Source organism: Cyrtonyx montezumae, unplaced genomic scaffold (assembly GCF_038088225.1).
Source record: "Cyrtonyx montezumae isolate F1298 unplaced genomic scaffold, pur_monq_1.0 scaffold_3, whole genome shotgun sequence".
In the NCBI taxonomy this organism is placed as follows: domain Eukaryota; kingdom Metazoa; phylum Chordata; class Aves; order Galliformes; family Odontophoridae; genus Cyrtonyx; species Cyrtonyx montezumae.
Window position 1 is genome coordinate 96,268,081 of NW_027072034.1, and position 12,947 is coordinate 96,281,027.

At 40.6% G+C, this 12,947-nt stretch overlaps 1 protein-coding gene across 1 annotated transcript in view; it reads left to right on the forward strand.

Moving 5' to 3' along the window:
- Window positions 1-5,526: 5,526 nt before the first annotated feature.
- The window catches only part of ETNK1 (ethanolamine kinase 1), a 28,549-nt gene continuing 21,128 nt past the window's right edge, over window positions 5,527-12,947 (forward strand). The window contains exon 1 of the mRNA XM_065742480.1: window positions 5,527-5,793. Within this exon, the coding sequence (XP_065598552.1) occupies window positions 5,638-5,793 (156 nt within the window). The 5' untranslated portion in view covers window positions 5,527-5,637. The remainder of the gene's footprint in view (window positions 5,794-12,947) is intronic.

The following is a 12,947-nucleotide window of genomic DNA, read 5'->3' on the forward strand; positions in this document are numbered from 1 at the left end:
AAGCTATGTTTGGGATTTAAAATCCCAGTGAAATTCTAAAGTCCCTCCTAAAGTCATGCAGGGAGAACAGACACAAAGTCTGATAACTTCAAACTTAATCCTGTAGGAAATACCCTATAAACGAGGATGGAAGTAATACTTAAGAGAAGTGATACAAAAAGAGACACACACATGTAAAATAAAATTAAAACAAAATATATATTCAGCTTGGAATCTAGTAGACAGGTACCCAGATGTGCAAGCCATTAGAAACCTTAATGAAAGGATGTGATAATGTTGTCCCAGAGTCCTTTTTTTCCACCAACTTGATGCAAAGGAGCAGGCGAGTGACAACACAGCACTATTTCTGCATAATTTCTATGATTCTTTGGTCCTTGACTTCTTGAAACTACCAACAAGAAGGTCACCAGGAACAATGTCAGTTTATTAATTTCTTCTCTCATTGACACAGAATGACAGAAAAAAAAAAGACAAAAACTTCCTGTTCTTTGCTTTCCTTTCTCTCTCTGTATTTTTATTATTATTATTATTGATTGTGTGTGTGTTTCTTTCTTTATTATTGATCATATAAGAACTGGCAGTCATTTATATTTGATAACTGCATTCTTGGTCTCTCAAGACAAACCTGTAGATATTTTTTAGAATTGTTTTAATTTACTTCACCTAACTCCCACACATCCTTTTTATGCTATCATATTGATTTGATATGAGAGAAAACAATGGCATTTTTATAGTACCTTAAAAATAATGTATTCCATGCTTCTTTTGTAAGCTCACACAACATTTAAACACACATCTGACATTGTCCTGGTTCACAGAGACTTCCTCTGTGCAAAGTTTCAAATTACCAAAATTTCTAACTTTTTCCTTGAGGAAGATGTTGGGTTAGTCAATAAAAAGTCAGAAAAGCTTATTTTTCTAAAAGATATAAAAGCCATTAAACTCCTCCTTTTATATTGCTTCAGGTGAATTTATTCTTGCATGTGAGGCATCATAAATATACCCAAATACACTTGGTTTGGATACTTACCCAGTATCTGTATTTGTTGCCCTTGAGAAAAGCAGCACAATATGTTAAACCATTGGGTGTGTGTACAGCCCAAGTTTAGATAGTCAAATTTCAATTACTCTTCATATTTTAAAAGACAGATTTTCCTATTAAAATAAACACCCAGTCCAGCCTTAATTATGATTTTGTGCTGCTTTATCTAACCTATACTTTTGAGTACAGTATGAAGGTTTTCTCTCTTTATAGTCAATGAATATGTTTGTGCAGATTACCCCCACAGGCACTGAGAAATCACAGAACCACTTGCTGAGCTGCTCATTGTGATTTAACTTAAGCATGTTTTTGGCCCTCCTGATTTAAGCAGGCTTTGTCTCTTCATATAACCGGGAGCAACTTAAATGCATTTCCGTGTTTTGCTTAGTTGAGGCCAGATTTCCTGCAGGATGTGTGACTGGTAGCTATCCACAGTGATTCAGTCTGCAGGTCACAGACTCAGAGCCAAGGAAGAATAGAAGGAAGATGTCTGTGTGCTCAGCTGAAGCAGGCTTGTAGGTAACAAAGCCTATTGCCACAGATGTCCAGACTTCCACTAGGAACTGCTAAGGTTTCCAGGTGAAACCCTGAAAAACTGAAAGAGGTGGAAGCCACTAAGCAGTTTCATGAGTACTCACATCTGTTATAGAGATTAGATTATGCTCAGCATAACTCCCATAATGGAAAACAAACAAACAAACAAACAAACAAACAAAAAAAACAGGTTTAAGATAGCCAGGACCTTGGTTATCACATAGAATGTGTCAGGTGCATGTCACTAATTGGCAGGCTACTAGAAAATTAAGTCATAAAACTGCAACAAGCACTGAAAGTTTTACTCTATCAAAATACTCTTTCAAAATATTCTTGAAAAAGCTATAATCCATTACTCTGCCAAGCAACTTGCTCAAGAGAAGAATTTTTACCATATAAATAGCATATTGAGCTGAACTATCTTTGAGAAATTTATAAACTGTCAAGATTTTTATAAAATGATATATTTCAAGCTAGTATTCACCAAGATTAAAATGAAATCTGTATACAGAATACAATAAACATATGATAGAACTATCAGCTTTGTGTGTCGAGAGTCGATGCTGGTAAATCAATACAGGGGCTGGGGCAGTAGGCACTTTAAAAATCAATATAATAAATAAATAAATATGAGTTGAATTACACTTTAACACTGTGTGTACGAAGATGCACTTCATCTTGACACAAATAATACATGCTGGATAACCACCAGAGATGACATTCTTTAAAGCACTGAAGAAATGGTATGATCAAAGGACTGGATTAGAACTCAAAAATTATTTCCAGGCTTATGGAGTGACTGATCTAATGGAAAGTTTAAACCTCTTATGACTCAGTTTTTCCATCTGTAAGATAAGGGCAGTATAAGAACAGTATTTTGAGACTCTTCAATATGCAAACTATTATTAAAATTAATTATGGCTATGGCTAGAAATGGTACATTTTCAACCAATAGCCATGTTTATGCACTGAGTTCTCCTGAAGCAATTACTGAATTATTTGGTTTGAAAAGCAGCCAGGAGAACCACATCTGGGAAGTTAAAACTGGTTCCAAGCCTGTTGTTTCTGTTAAAAACTCCTGAAGAGCTTATAGTGTACGCAGAGCTGACCTAAATGCAAGGTGAAAATTGTAGAAATAAGTGAAATGGCACAACCTCCTTTCTGCTTACTAGAAGATGGAAAAAGAGAATGGCAGAACAATGAGGATAAGCAGCTTAAAAAGGCTGTAGGTAGCCAATGCCCAGAATGGCTGGTGGAGAGCAGCTTGGGAGAGAATTAATGCACCCTGTTTATTTCAATTCCATGTTGTATACATCTATAAGGTCAGTCTTAGGATGGCTTTAATTTAATATGATGTGTTTAAAAAAAAAAAACACAAACAGATATTAAAGGAAAACACATTATTCAATTAACTTCCAAGTCTTTACTTCATGTAATATCAGGTCTTTCTAAGAACACGTCCGCAGTTGATGTGGAAGCTTTGTAGACTCTGAGGATCCCAATGGAGTTCTTAGTAATGAATTTCAGTTTGTGGGGTACAGGTGTCAGGAGGAATAAAGGAAAGTAAAAATATTTTTTCTAAAACAAAAAAGAAAAATACTGTAAGTGAAAACTTTGAGTAGGATTCCCAGTTTTGACAAAAAATGTTTTCTGATGTTTGATTTGGACATAGAAAGTATTTACAGGAAAAAAATAAAAAGATAAAGAGAAAGAAAGGAAACAGGGCTAGTACTTGGCTCCACCTTATCCTGAACTGCTTTAAAATAGGAATGAATACCCCCATGAACTCTGGGGACAAGCAACAAGGATATATCTTTGTATCATGAACTTTCATAAAAATTCTGTATCCTTAATTCCCAAACAATCCAAACCCCATGATGAATCCAGCTTCTCTCCTTATGTTTAAATACATTCACAGCCAATTTCTGGAGATGTAGTCAGATTCTGGCAAATTAGCAAAGCTTCTTGGAGTCAACAACTGAAAGTAATATGGCTTCTGGCAGGAGTACATATTATGTTCTGCATTAGCATGATTGAATCTCTGTTTAGACCAGGTCATGCGGAAGATGGAGCATTCAACTTTCGACATTTTATTTTAACAAAATGTCACTTTGCCCTTACTCTGTAAGCTAGTCTTAGTTTATCATCTACCAAACTGCCTGAGCAGAAGCAGAGGACACTGTATGTCACATCTGATCAGATAGAGTGATATAATGCCACTGTGCTAGTACTAGTGCTAATTTACATGACTGAATAATGTTTAAATGATGAAATCTGTAAGTGCATTTAAAGAAATATATATATTTTAAATAATAAAAAGAGTTTAAAATTTCAGTGTTCAAAGAGGAAAAGTGTAGTGGATTAATGGAAAAAATGAGTAAGGCAGTGTATATTAAAAATATGCAAAATCACAGGAAAGAGTATTAAAGAACTTGGAATAGCTTCTTTTAGGGAACAGATTTAAATAAAAGCAAACTAAAAACATATTATGGCTACAAATATACTGAAGCTGTAACATTTAGATCTGGAAATTTTATGACACTAGTGACACTATTTTATGACACTAGAAATTTGATATAGACCCCCATATAGATCCCACCCTCCTATATCTTGATAGAAAAAAAACTATTAATACAGAATAACATTTGCACTAATAACACCAATCCATAAACATATTTTCACCTGAAATCAAGCAGAAGGAAATTTTGTTTCCTGAATTCCCTCAAAGACAGATTCCTGGCTCTAGAAATTTCAAACATTACAGGAAGGTCTAAACCAAAGTCCAAATAGAAGAGAATACTAAGATTAATGATAACAAGGGATGAGAGAAAAGAAAAATTAAGAAAGAAATGAATTATTTTTAGTTTATAGGATATTCCAAATGTTGAATTCAGTTTGAGTGGAACATCAAACAGGTGAGTGAATGAAGAAGAACCATAGGATAAAGTGAGGTGTTCAGTAGCAATAATGGGAATAGAAGTGATGCTAACCTCTCTACTTAGCTTATGCAAAACACATCAGTGACAAGACAGTAGTTATTGGTAAAAGACAGGAGGTTTCCAAGTAGATGGTAGTGGATAACACTAAGTTGAAGTAACTAAGGTTACGATGCAGTTCTGGAAAGGAATGTGTATTAAGTTAGTGAGAACTGAAACTGTAGAACTAGCCATTTTCCTCACAGACTGGCCATTATTCACTGTGTGCATCAGTACTAGTTAGAAGCTGATCTGCTGGAAAGGAGCTCTGCAGAGAACCTGAGTGTCCTTGTGGGCAACAGGTTAGTCAGTGGCATGCACCTGTGGCCAAGAAGGCCAACGGTATACTGAGGTGTATTAAAGCAAATGTGGCCAGCAGGTCAAGGGAGGCTATCCTTCCCCTCTAGTTTGCCTTGGTGAGGCCACATCTGGAGTACTGCATCCAGGTCTGTGCTCCTCTGCTCAGAAAAGAGGGATCTTCTAGGTCCAGAGGAGGGTCACAAAGACGATTAAGTGCTTGGAGCATCTCCTCTCTGAGAATAGGCTGAGAGAGCTGACTGTTCAGCCTGTCAAATAAAAGGTTGAGAGAGGATCTCATCGCTGCTTATGAATATCTAAATTGTAAGTGTTGGATGGGGGCAGGCTTTTTTTTTTGGTGGGATGCAGGGACAAGACGGGGTGCAAACTGCAACACAGGAAGTTCCATACGAACACAAGGAAGAAATTCTTTACTGTGAGGGCAACAGAGGGGGTTGCGCTGAGGGGAGCGGGGGGGGGAGGCGGGGGGGAGAGAGCTCCTCCATAGCACTGCCGGGCAGTCGCCCGAAGGGGGTGAGGGGGAGCCGGCCACGGGCTGGCAGGTGAGGGGCGACGGAGGGAAGAAGAGGGCAGGGGACAGGAGAGGATGGGAGGACGTCACAGGCCCCGCCCACCCGCTCTCCCAGGCTGCTCCGCGCCGCAGCCGGGGGAGGTGGAGCCGCTCGCTTTATCGAGAGCCGAAGTGGAAATTTCCCCCTCAGTTGCCGGCTTCGCCGCGGAGGAGACGCCAGATAGAGTCGCTCGTCCTTGTCGCGTTCGCACGCCGTCATGTCCAACTACATCCATGTCCCGCCCGGTTCCCCGGAGGTGCCCAAGCTGGACATCACCGTCAGCGAGCGGGAGGGGCCCGGCTGTCGCCAGGGCGCCCTGCAGCTGCTGCGCCGCCTGCGGCCCCATTGGAGACCCGAAGAGGTGACGCTGCAGGTACGGCGGACCGCGGCCGCGCCGGCGTGCGGGTGATGCGGCGTTCTGGGGCTGCGGAGAGAAGGGAAGGAAAAGGAAGGGAAGGGGGGGGCAGGCGGCCATTGTGCGGGGGAGCGCCGCCGCGCCGCCGTCCCCTCCCCCTCCTCTCCGCAGGCAGCCCCCTGCGCCGAGCCCCATTCGCTCCGCTGCCTGGCGGCGGGGCGTGGCGGCCGGCAGCATCCCCTGCCGCCCCCCCCCTTTCCTCCGGCTCTCGCTTTCCTCTTCCTCCTTTCGCACCCTGCCCTCTGGAACTCGGCTTCCTCCACCCTGCTGCCCGCGCAGGGCCGGCGAGGGCAGGCAGGGGAAGGTTTGCCCTCGTCATGCCTTCAGAGCCCGCGGGCTGTCCTTCCCGGCGCACGGGGGAAGGGGGCGGGCGAGGGGCGGCCGCTGAGGTAAGGGCGCCGCGGGCTGGGGCGCTCCGCGGGAGCTGATGGGCGGGTGCGCCCGGCGTGTAATAAACGGCAATAAAAGCCTCGGGTCGCTGCGTTTTTCCTCCGTGTCAGCGGTATGTCGGTAGGTATCTGCCCCGCTAACGGCCTCGCTTGCCTCTCAGTCCTGAAGCCTCGCCTGGGTGCTGAGCTAGGTGAGCAATCATTCACATTTATGATGAATCATCTGTGTGAGGATTGGTTGCTTTGTGCTTCTAGAATATACTTCACCTAGCCCTGCTTGCATCTTCACTACGTGCGTGCAGCTGCGAGAAACGGCGGCTGCCCTCATGTGCTGCCTGCACTCAGGTGGGTGCTTTGTGCTTTGCCCTTCAACTCTGTGACCCAGCCGTTACAGCACACGGTGGTTTCGGATTTTGGTTAAGTTTCTCATTTCCAGAGAATTATTTCTCTTCAAACTGTTATACCGAAACTGTGCGTGCCTTGGTAATAACACACAAATTGACTTAGATGTTCTGAAGTTCCCTGATGGTGGAAGCTTGACTTCCACAGTCCAGTTGATATGAAAATGAAGGCAATGCTTCTTTCAAGTGATTTCCTTGAAGACTACAGCTGTAAGTGAGGCACAGTGCCTGTGTAGGTAAGATGTCTTTCTTCAGGGAGATTTTTTTTTTATCTTGATGTACACTGAAAATAGCTTCAAAACATGTAGAAGGGTACAGAACAGGGCCCTGGTTATGATTTTGTTCTCGTTTAGTGGTGGGGGCACTTCCCAACAAAATCTTTTCTCGTTCACCCTGAGAAATGAGACTTTTTTTTCAATTTATGTGGGATGGCCTTTTATCATTCGGGAAAGTTCTAAACCTACAAGAACTTACAAAACCCAACCCCCTTTCCTTCATCCACCACCCAATTTGGATGAAGGAACAATGAGCAGAATAAAAGCCACTGGTACCTTTGGTGTAGAACAGGGACGCGTGGCGGGTTGAGCTATAGCAAAGTGATTAGCTGCTGTTCCCGTATTTGTATGTTAAAAAAAAAGTGGGTTTCTTGCTTCAACTTAGTTACTTTGAAACTGAAACTTTTTAACTTTTCTTTCTGTTTGCTGCGCAAGAGCGTCCTGCTCGCAAAACTCTACCCTGCCTTTTTATTTTTACTCATTAGTCTGTTTTTAAACTGACCTTTATGTAACAAGCAAGAACACTTGTGGTTAGGCATCTCTTACATATAGTAAGATGCTGAAATAAAAGATAACTGCCTTTGTTGGATGGTGCAAACAGAGGGTCTGCCCTGGGTTCCCCTCATTAGAGTGGCTGTGTATTTAGGAGGGAGGTGAAACTGAGAATTGTGTATTCCATGGAAAATATGCTTGACTAATCTGAAACAGCAGCATCATAGTAAAGTAGACAAAGAACATTGATAGATGAAGGTTCCTCTGTTGAGCTGTGCCTTTGCTCTAAGTAATTCTAAGGGCAAAAAGGCAAGTAGGAAGAGTCCAGGGTTTGACCTTATAAAAGTTAACTAACCTTTCTTTTTGTCTTTTTTTTTAAAGTACTATTGTGTCTGATTAGTCACCAAAACAGTTGAGACAGCATAGTTAAAACATCATAATGTTTAGTATTTTCTTTTTAAGTTAAGATTTATAAGTTAAAATATTCACAATTTAATGACTTTTTTGTATTGTAGCATGGCAAACAAGTGAGGGTCAGAGGATGAAAATCTCAGTAGTGCTTAAACTAGTTGTATTGCTTTATTTTTGAAATTCTAGAACCTGTACTTATTGCCAGCTGCTTACTGAATAACAGAGGAGCTACGTTACAATAAACCTCCTGTGTCCAGTTACACATGAATCTTATCACCACAAAACAGCTTAGATACTCAGGCTCTTATGTGTCAATAAAGAAAAGCCAAGTTTTCCTATCTGAACACTGACCTTCATGTGTTTTGTCTGTGCAGTCCTCATCTGAGGGTGTGCTAGGTGCTGCATAGAACTCGGTATTTTCTCTAAATTCTTGACATTTGCTTTCTCTGCTTTATGATTGCAGAAAGCTTTGTCATTAAAGCAAGTATATGCCTTTTGCAGTAGTAGCTTTTGATTTTATGACGTGATTTTAGTAATAAAATCATAGGGTAGTTCAAGTTCGAAGGGATCTCTGGAGGCTTCATGCTCCTGGTGAATGCTTACTGAATCCAGAAATTGATTATAATGAATACAGGGAATCATGTGTTTGGATTCCATAAAAGAAAATGCCTTTCAAAACTCAGACACTGTTCTGGATTAGTGAAAGTGAACGTGCCAATTTTATATCCTTGCCAATTCATTCTAAATTATAGAGAGAACTGTGATTGCATTCAGCTCTACTGCCTTAAAGAGCTTGTGAAAATACAATTATAGTTTATGATTTTTTTTCTCATCTCATGGAGATGAAGTTTTCTTTTTTGAAGAAGAATAAGTTTTCAGTTACGGTGTGGGAAAACTAGTGTCCACTGCCACAAGCACAGAACTGAAATTGTTTTATCCCATGACATATTAAAGACCTCTTTGGTCAGGTCATAAAGAAGGATCAGTAGGCTAATACCTGATAGCCACTCTGTAGTGTAATACTGTGCAACAGGGAGTACAATGTTTACTTCTTCCCATTTTGAAGTGATCTTTATAAAGTGTGCCTTGATCTTGCTCTTGAAGAGCCTTAGTGTAATTTAGACATTGGATATTTGCACAGCATGAAATGTGCCAAAAACTCAGCAGCCAGATTATATGAGTGTCTAAAATAATTAAAATTACTTGTAGCACATGGTGCTCATCCTTGCCCAAACCTAAGAAGGAGGGAAGCTTTATTTTTTTTTTGGGGGGGGGGGAATTAGCATATTCAGTAAAATTAGAATCCTGCAAGCATCTAACTTGGGTCCATATTGTCTCCTAGTATGTTTCATGAGTGGTGCTTCCCCATATAATTAAATGTTGCTTGCTTTTTAGTACTGCTCTTATTATCAGGATGTACATCTTTGCATTTATCAGCACTTCCTATATGTCTGCTTTTTTCTTCCTGTCTTGTGCTTGGTAGCTTTTCTGTGGTCAGTGTTTTTTGGTGTCTGCTTTCAGTTCTGTTCTTGTGAATGTCTTTTTATTTTTGTTATAATAAACTATGCCTACATTCAGATTTGCAAATGACTTAAAATACTTCACTTTGCCTAAACTGCATATGGAGTTCAGAACCCTGAAATAATTGGATGAGAATAAAATATGAGTATCACGGGAGATGATGTAAATTGTAACTTTATTTTTGAATCTCAATGTTGTGACATTTTTCAAGAGTATTATTTTTATTGCTTAGCTGTTCTAGGACATTGTGATCTTTCAACAGTTGTGAAAGTTCTTCCTATTTAGAGAAAGAATGACTGAAGGAAAACAGGAAAAAAATAGTTTCAGAATATGCTGTGCTGATTTATTGTGGTAAAACTAATCAGAGGTGTGTCTTGAGCTCAGTGTCAAAGCAGTTTGGAAACTGAAGCAGTATTAGCTGTCATCTGCTGATTGGTTTCTTCATTCCCATGAAGTGTCTGAAGTTTAATAAAGTCAATCACTTGTAAAAAAGGAATTTTCATGGTATCAGTGGGTGGGGCAGCAATCACATTCACGCGGTGAGGTCTTAATTTATGTGCCATGTCACAGCACATGACGTAAGGCAGTTGTGTGTGCACTATAGGTGTGCTGTCTGTACTGATAATTCTGTTCTAAATAAAAGTAATCAATACTTGCTTAGTCATAGCCTGGCTTATGTAGTGACACATAATTTGCTCTGAAGGTTTGTGATTTTTGGAAAGGAAGAGGGCTACCAGAGATGTTCCTCATTAGCCTGTGGGTTTTTTCTACTGTTAGTCGGCCATTTCACATCAAAGCCTTTTGAGGGAGGAGCAGCAAGCTTATTCATGAGTGAAAATAAAATCATAGACTCCTTTTATGTTTTTTTTTTTCCTCCTGGATTTGCCTGTAACTTTTAATCAAAGTCACAAAATCTTTAGAAAGATCTAAAACGATTTTCCTCTTCAGAAGTCTTAACTGGTTGTCCGATGTTGACCATCTTCTTGGGAGAATATTCTTCAGAAAGAAGTTAATAAATCTCCAAAAATAAGTATTATTACAGCATAAACAAGAGTAACTGTAACCTTCTAACTCAATTAGATAAGAACCAGTCCTTGTAAAAAGTGACATATTTATTGTTCTCTCCAAAAGTAATGCCTCTTACTTATTTCCATGGAAATTGCAACAGCTAGAAAGAGCACAATAACACTATTTGATAGGGCAAACTCTTAGCTACAAAATGCTATTTTTCAACCACGTCACTACCATTAGCTATGTGTTCTTACTGGTGATGATCAAGAGCTGTGTGACATGCTTAAAAAACAAAATCTGCACCATTGGAGGTGACCTACAATTTTACTGCTGCTACGATGGCATTGCTGCTAGGAAAGTGTTGCCCGCAGTCCATCTTTCATTGGCCCAAGTAGATAGAGGGTACCAGAACTGGACTATATGGTGGATGTGTTAGGACAGTCCAGTCAAGACTGACGGTGTGCTCCACAGTCTTCACACTGGCATGGGGTCTGGCGTTATCCTGTTGCAAGGAGAAAGGTTGTCTTCTTCTCCAGCCTGAGTCTGGAAGTTTGAGCCTTCAGCTTAGTCTGTGTTGTGGTGTAGAAGTAAGAGTTGATGTTTTGTCTGCTTTCCAGAAAATCCAGGAGAATCATTTATTTTCTATTCCAAAAGACATTGTGCATCACGTAACCCACTGAGGGTCTCATCTTGAACTTTCTATTTGCTGGGAAATTCCAATGTTGCCACTCCATGCGCTGCCCTTTTAACTGCGGCTCGTAGTGTTTACACCACATCTCATCACCAGTAATGACGTGGTCTAGGAAACTCAGCCTTGTGTTGGTTTAATGGGTCCTTAAAGACTTGCTGACAGTGTTCTTTCTGTTCCTATGCAAGCATTTGTAGGACTCACTTGGCGCAAACTTTGTGATATTCCAACATTGACTCCATTGTTTCAGTGTATCAAAGTTGATATTCAGTTCCCTCTCTGGTTATAACCTGCCTGTTTGTGTGGATGAGCTGATCAAGTATCTCTTCATTTCATAGCATGACAGCTGTAGTTTGTCTTTAATACTGCTGCTGTCACTGCTGAAACACACCACCCACTGCCTCACTGTGCTCGCAACCACTGTTGGGGCTTCAGAAACACTCAGCAAGTGTCAGTGGATGTCACTGCCATTTTTTCTGCATGAAGGAATTCAGTGCCACACCTTTGCTTCATATGCACTAACATGTCAGACACCCATTCTGTCAGACTGCACTTCTGCTGTCATCATTTGCACGGCAACAAAATGCAATGGAATACTGGTTGGAGGATTCAACCTCTACTGCCATACTGCCAACACAATCAAGCAGGAGGCATTACTTTTGGAGCTGCCCTAATAGATTTCTGCTTGTAATTTTACATGACCTCCATATTGAGAATGCGTAGGATGTGAAATTAAAAGCTTTCAAAAAAATCCATAGCAAATAAAAAACCCACCACCACAAAAAGAGAATTCTTCAGGCATTATTGTTCGGTAGCAAAGGAAGAGCATTTATTGTGCTCTGTAGTGTGGGAAGTAGTACTGTTGTTTTCTCTGTGCTTTTGTGGCTGAGTGCCATAAGAGTTTAGTGGAAAACTGTTGATTAAGCTTGGAGTTGAACTGATAATGGAATAGCACCGTTAACGTACTGGATTTTTGTGAGCCTCAGTCTTTCACACCAGATCGTGCTTGCTCCTGGTCAACTGAATGCCCAAGTCGGGCAGATACAGTCTTTCAAACGCTGAGTGCAGTGATGCAGAGGGTATGGCTGCAGTGCCTGGAGCATCAAATGACATTTTCCTTGAATATGTAGGCCTTGAGACCTACGTTTTCCTGGAATTCTTGCCTAATGTCATCTTGTGGATGTGCCTGTATTGTCTGTTCCTACGAATTTAGTGCTTTAATTTCAATAAGGATGTGATAAAACTTTCTGAGGATCTTAAAGTTCATTTTGGGGTTCAGAAGCAGAAAATCGCTGCTTATTTAAGCTGAAAATTGACATCACTTTTGTTTATACAGCTGTTCAGTGCTTCTTTTGGTATTTTTCCTCCTACGGAAGGGTTCCATGTGATCATAATTTATTCTTGTTTTTTTGTTTTGTTTTGTTTGTTTTTCTATGAGCACCTGAAACAGTAGGATAAGATAGAACTTTTCTTGAACCACTTCTGTACGTTAAATGGGAATATACCCAGTACATGCCCTCATCAGAAATCTATTAAATTTCTTAAAGTGCCTCTAAATTCTCAAAGACATTTCTGTGATTTTCCTGGACCTGTTTGGTTTGTCATGTTTTTCTCTGCTGCTTTCTTTGAGTGCACCTGGATAACTCTTCTGTATTTTTCTTGTTTGCTCCCTGTTTCAATAAGCAGTTTATATTTGTTTCCAGGAGCTGATCTAGGGAGCCTTTCTTAAAGCTCTGTCTCCTCCTGTGATGACTGCCTAGATGGTGGTGCAATATAAACACATTTCCAAGAATGTTGTAAGAATTCAGTTTTAGCTTAGTGTCATATCAACTGAAGGTGCATACCACCACGTGATAAGTATGTATCGTGACATTTAAATTTGTGCAGGCTGCTGGAGTCTTGGTTTTGGATTGTTCTGCACACT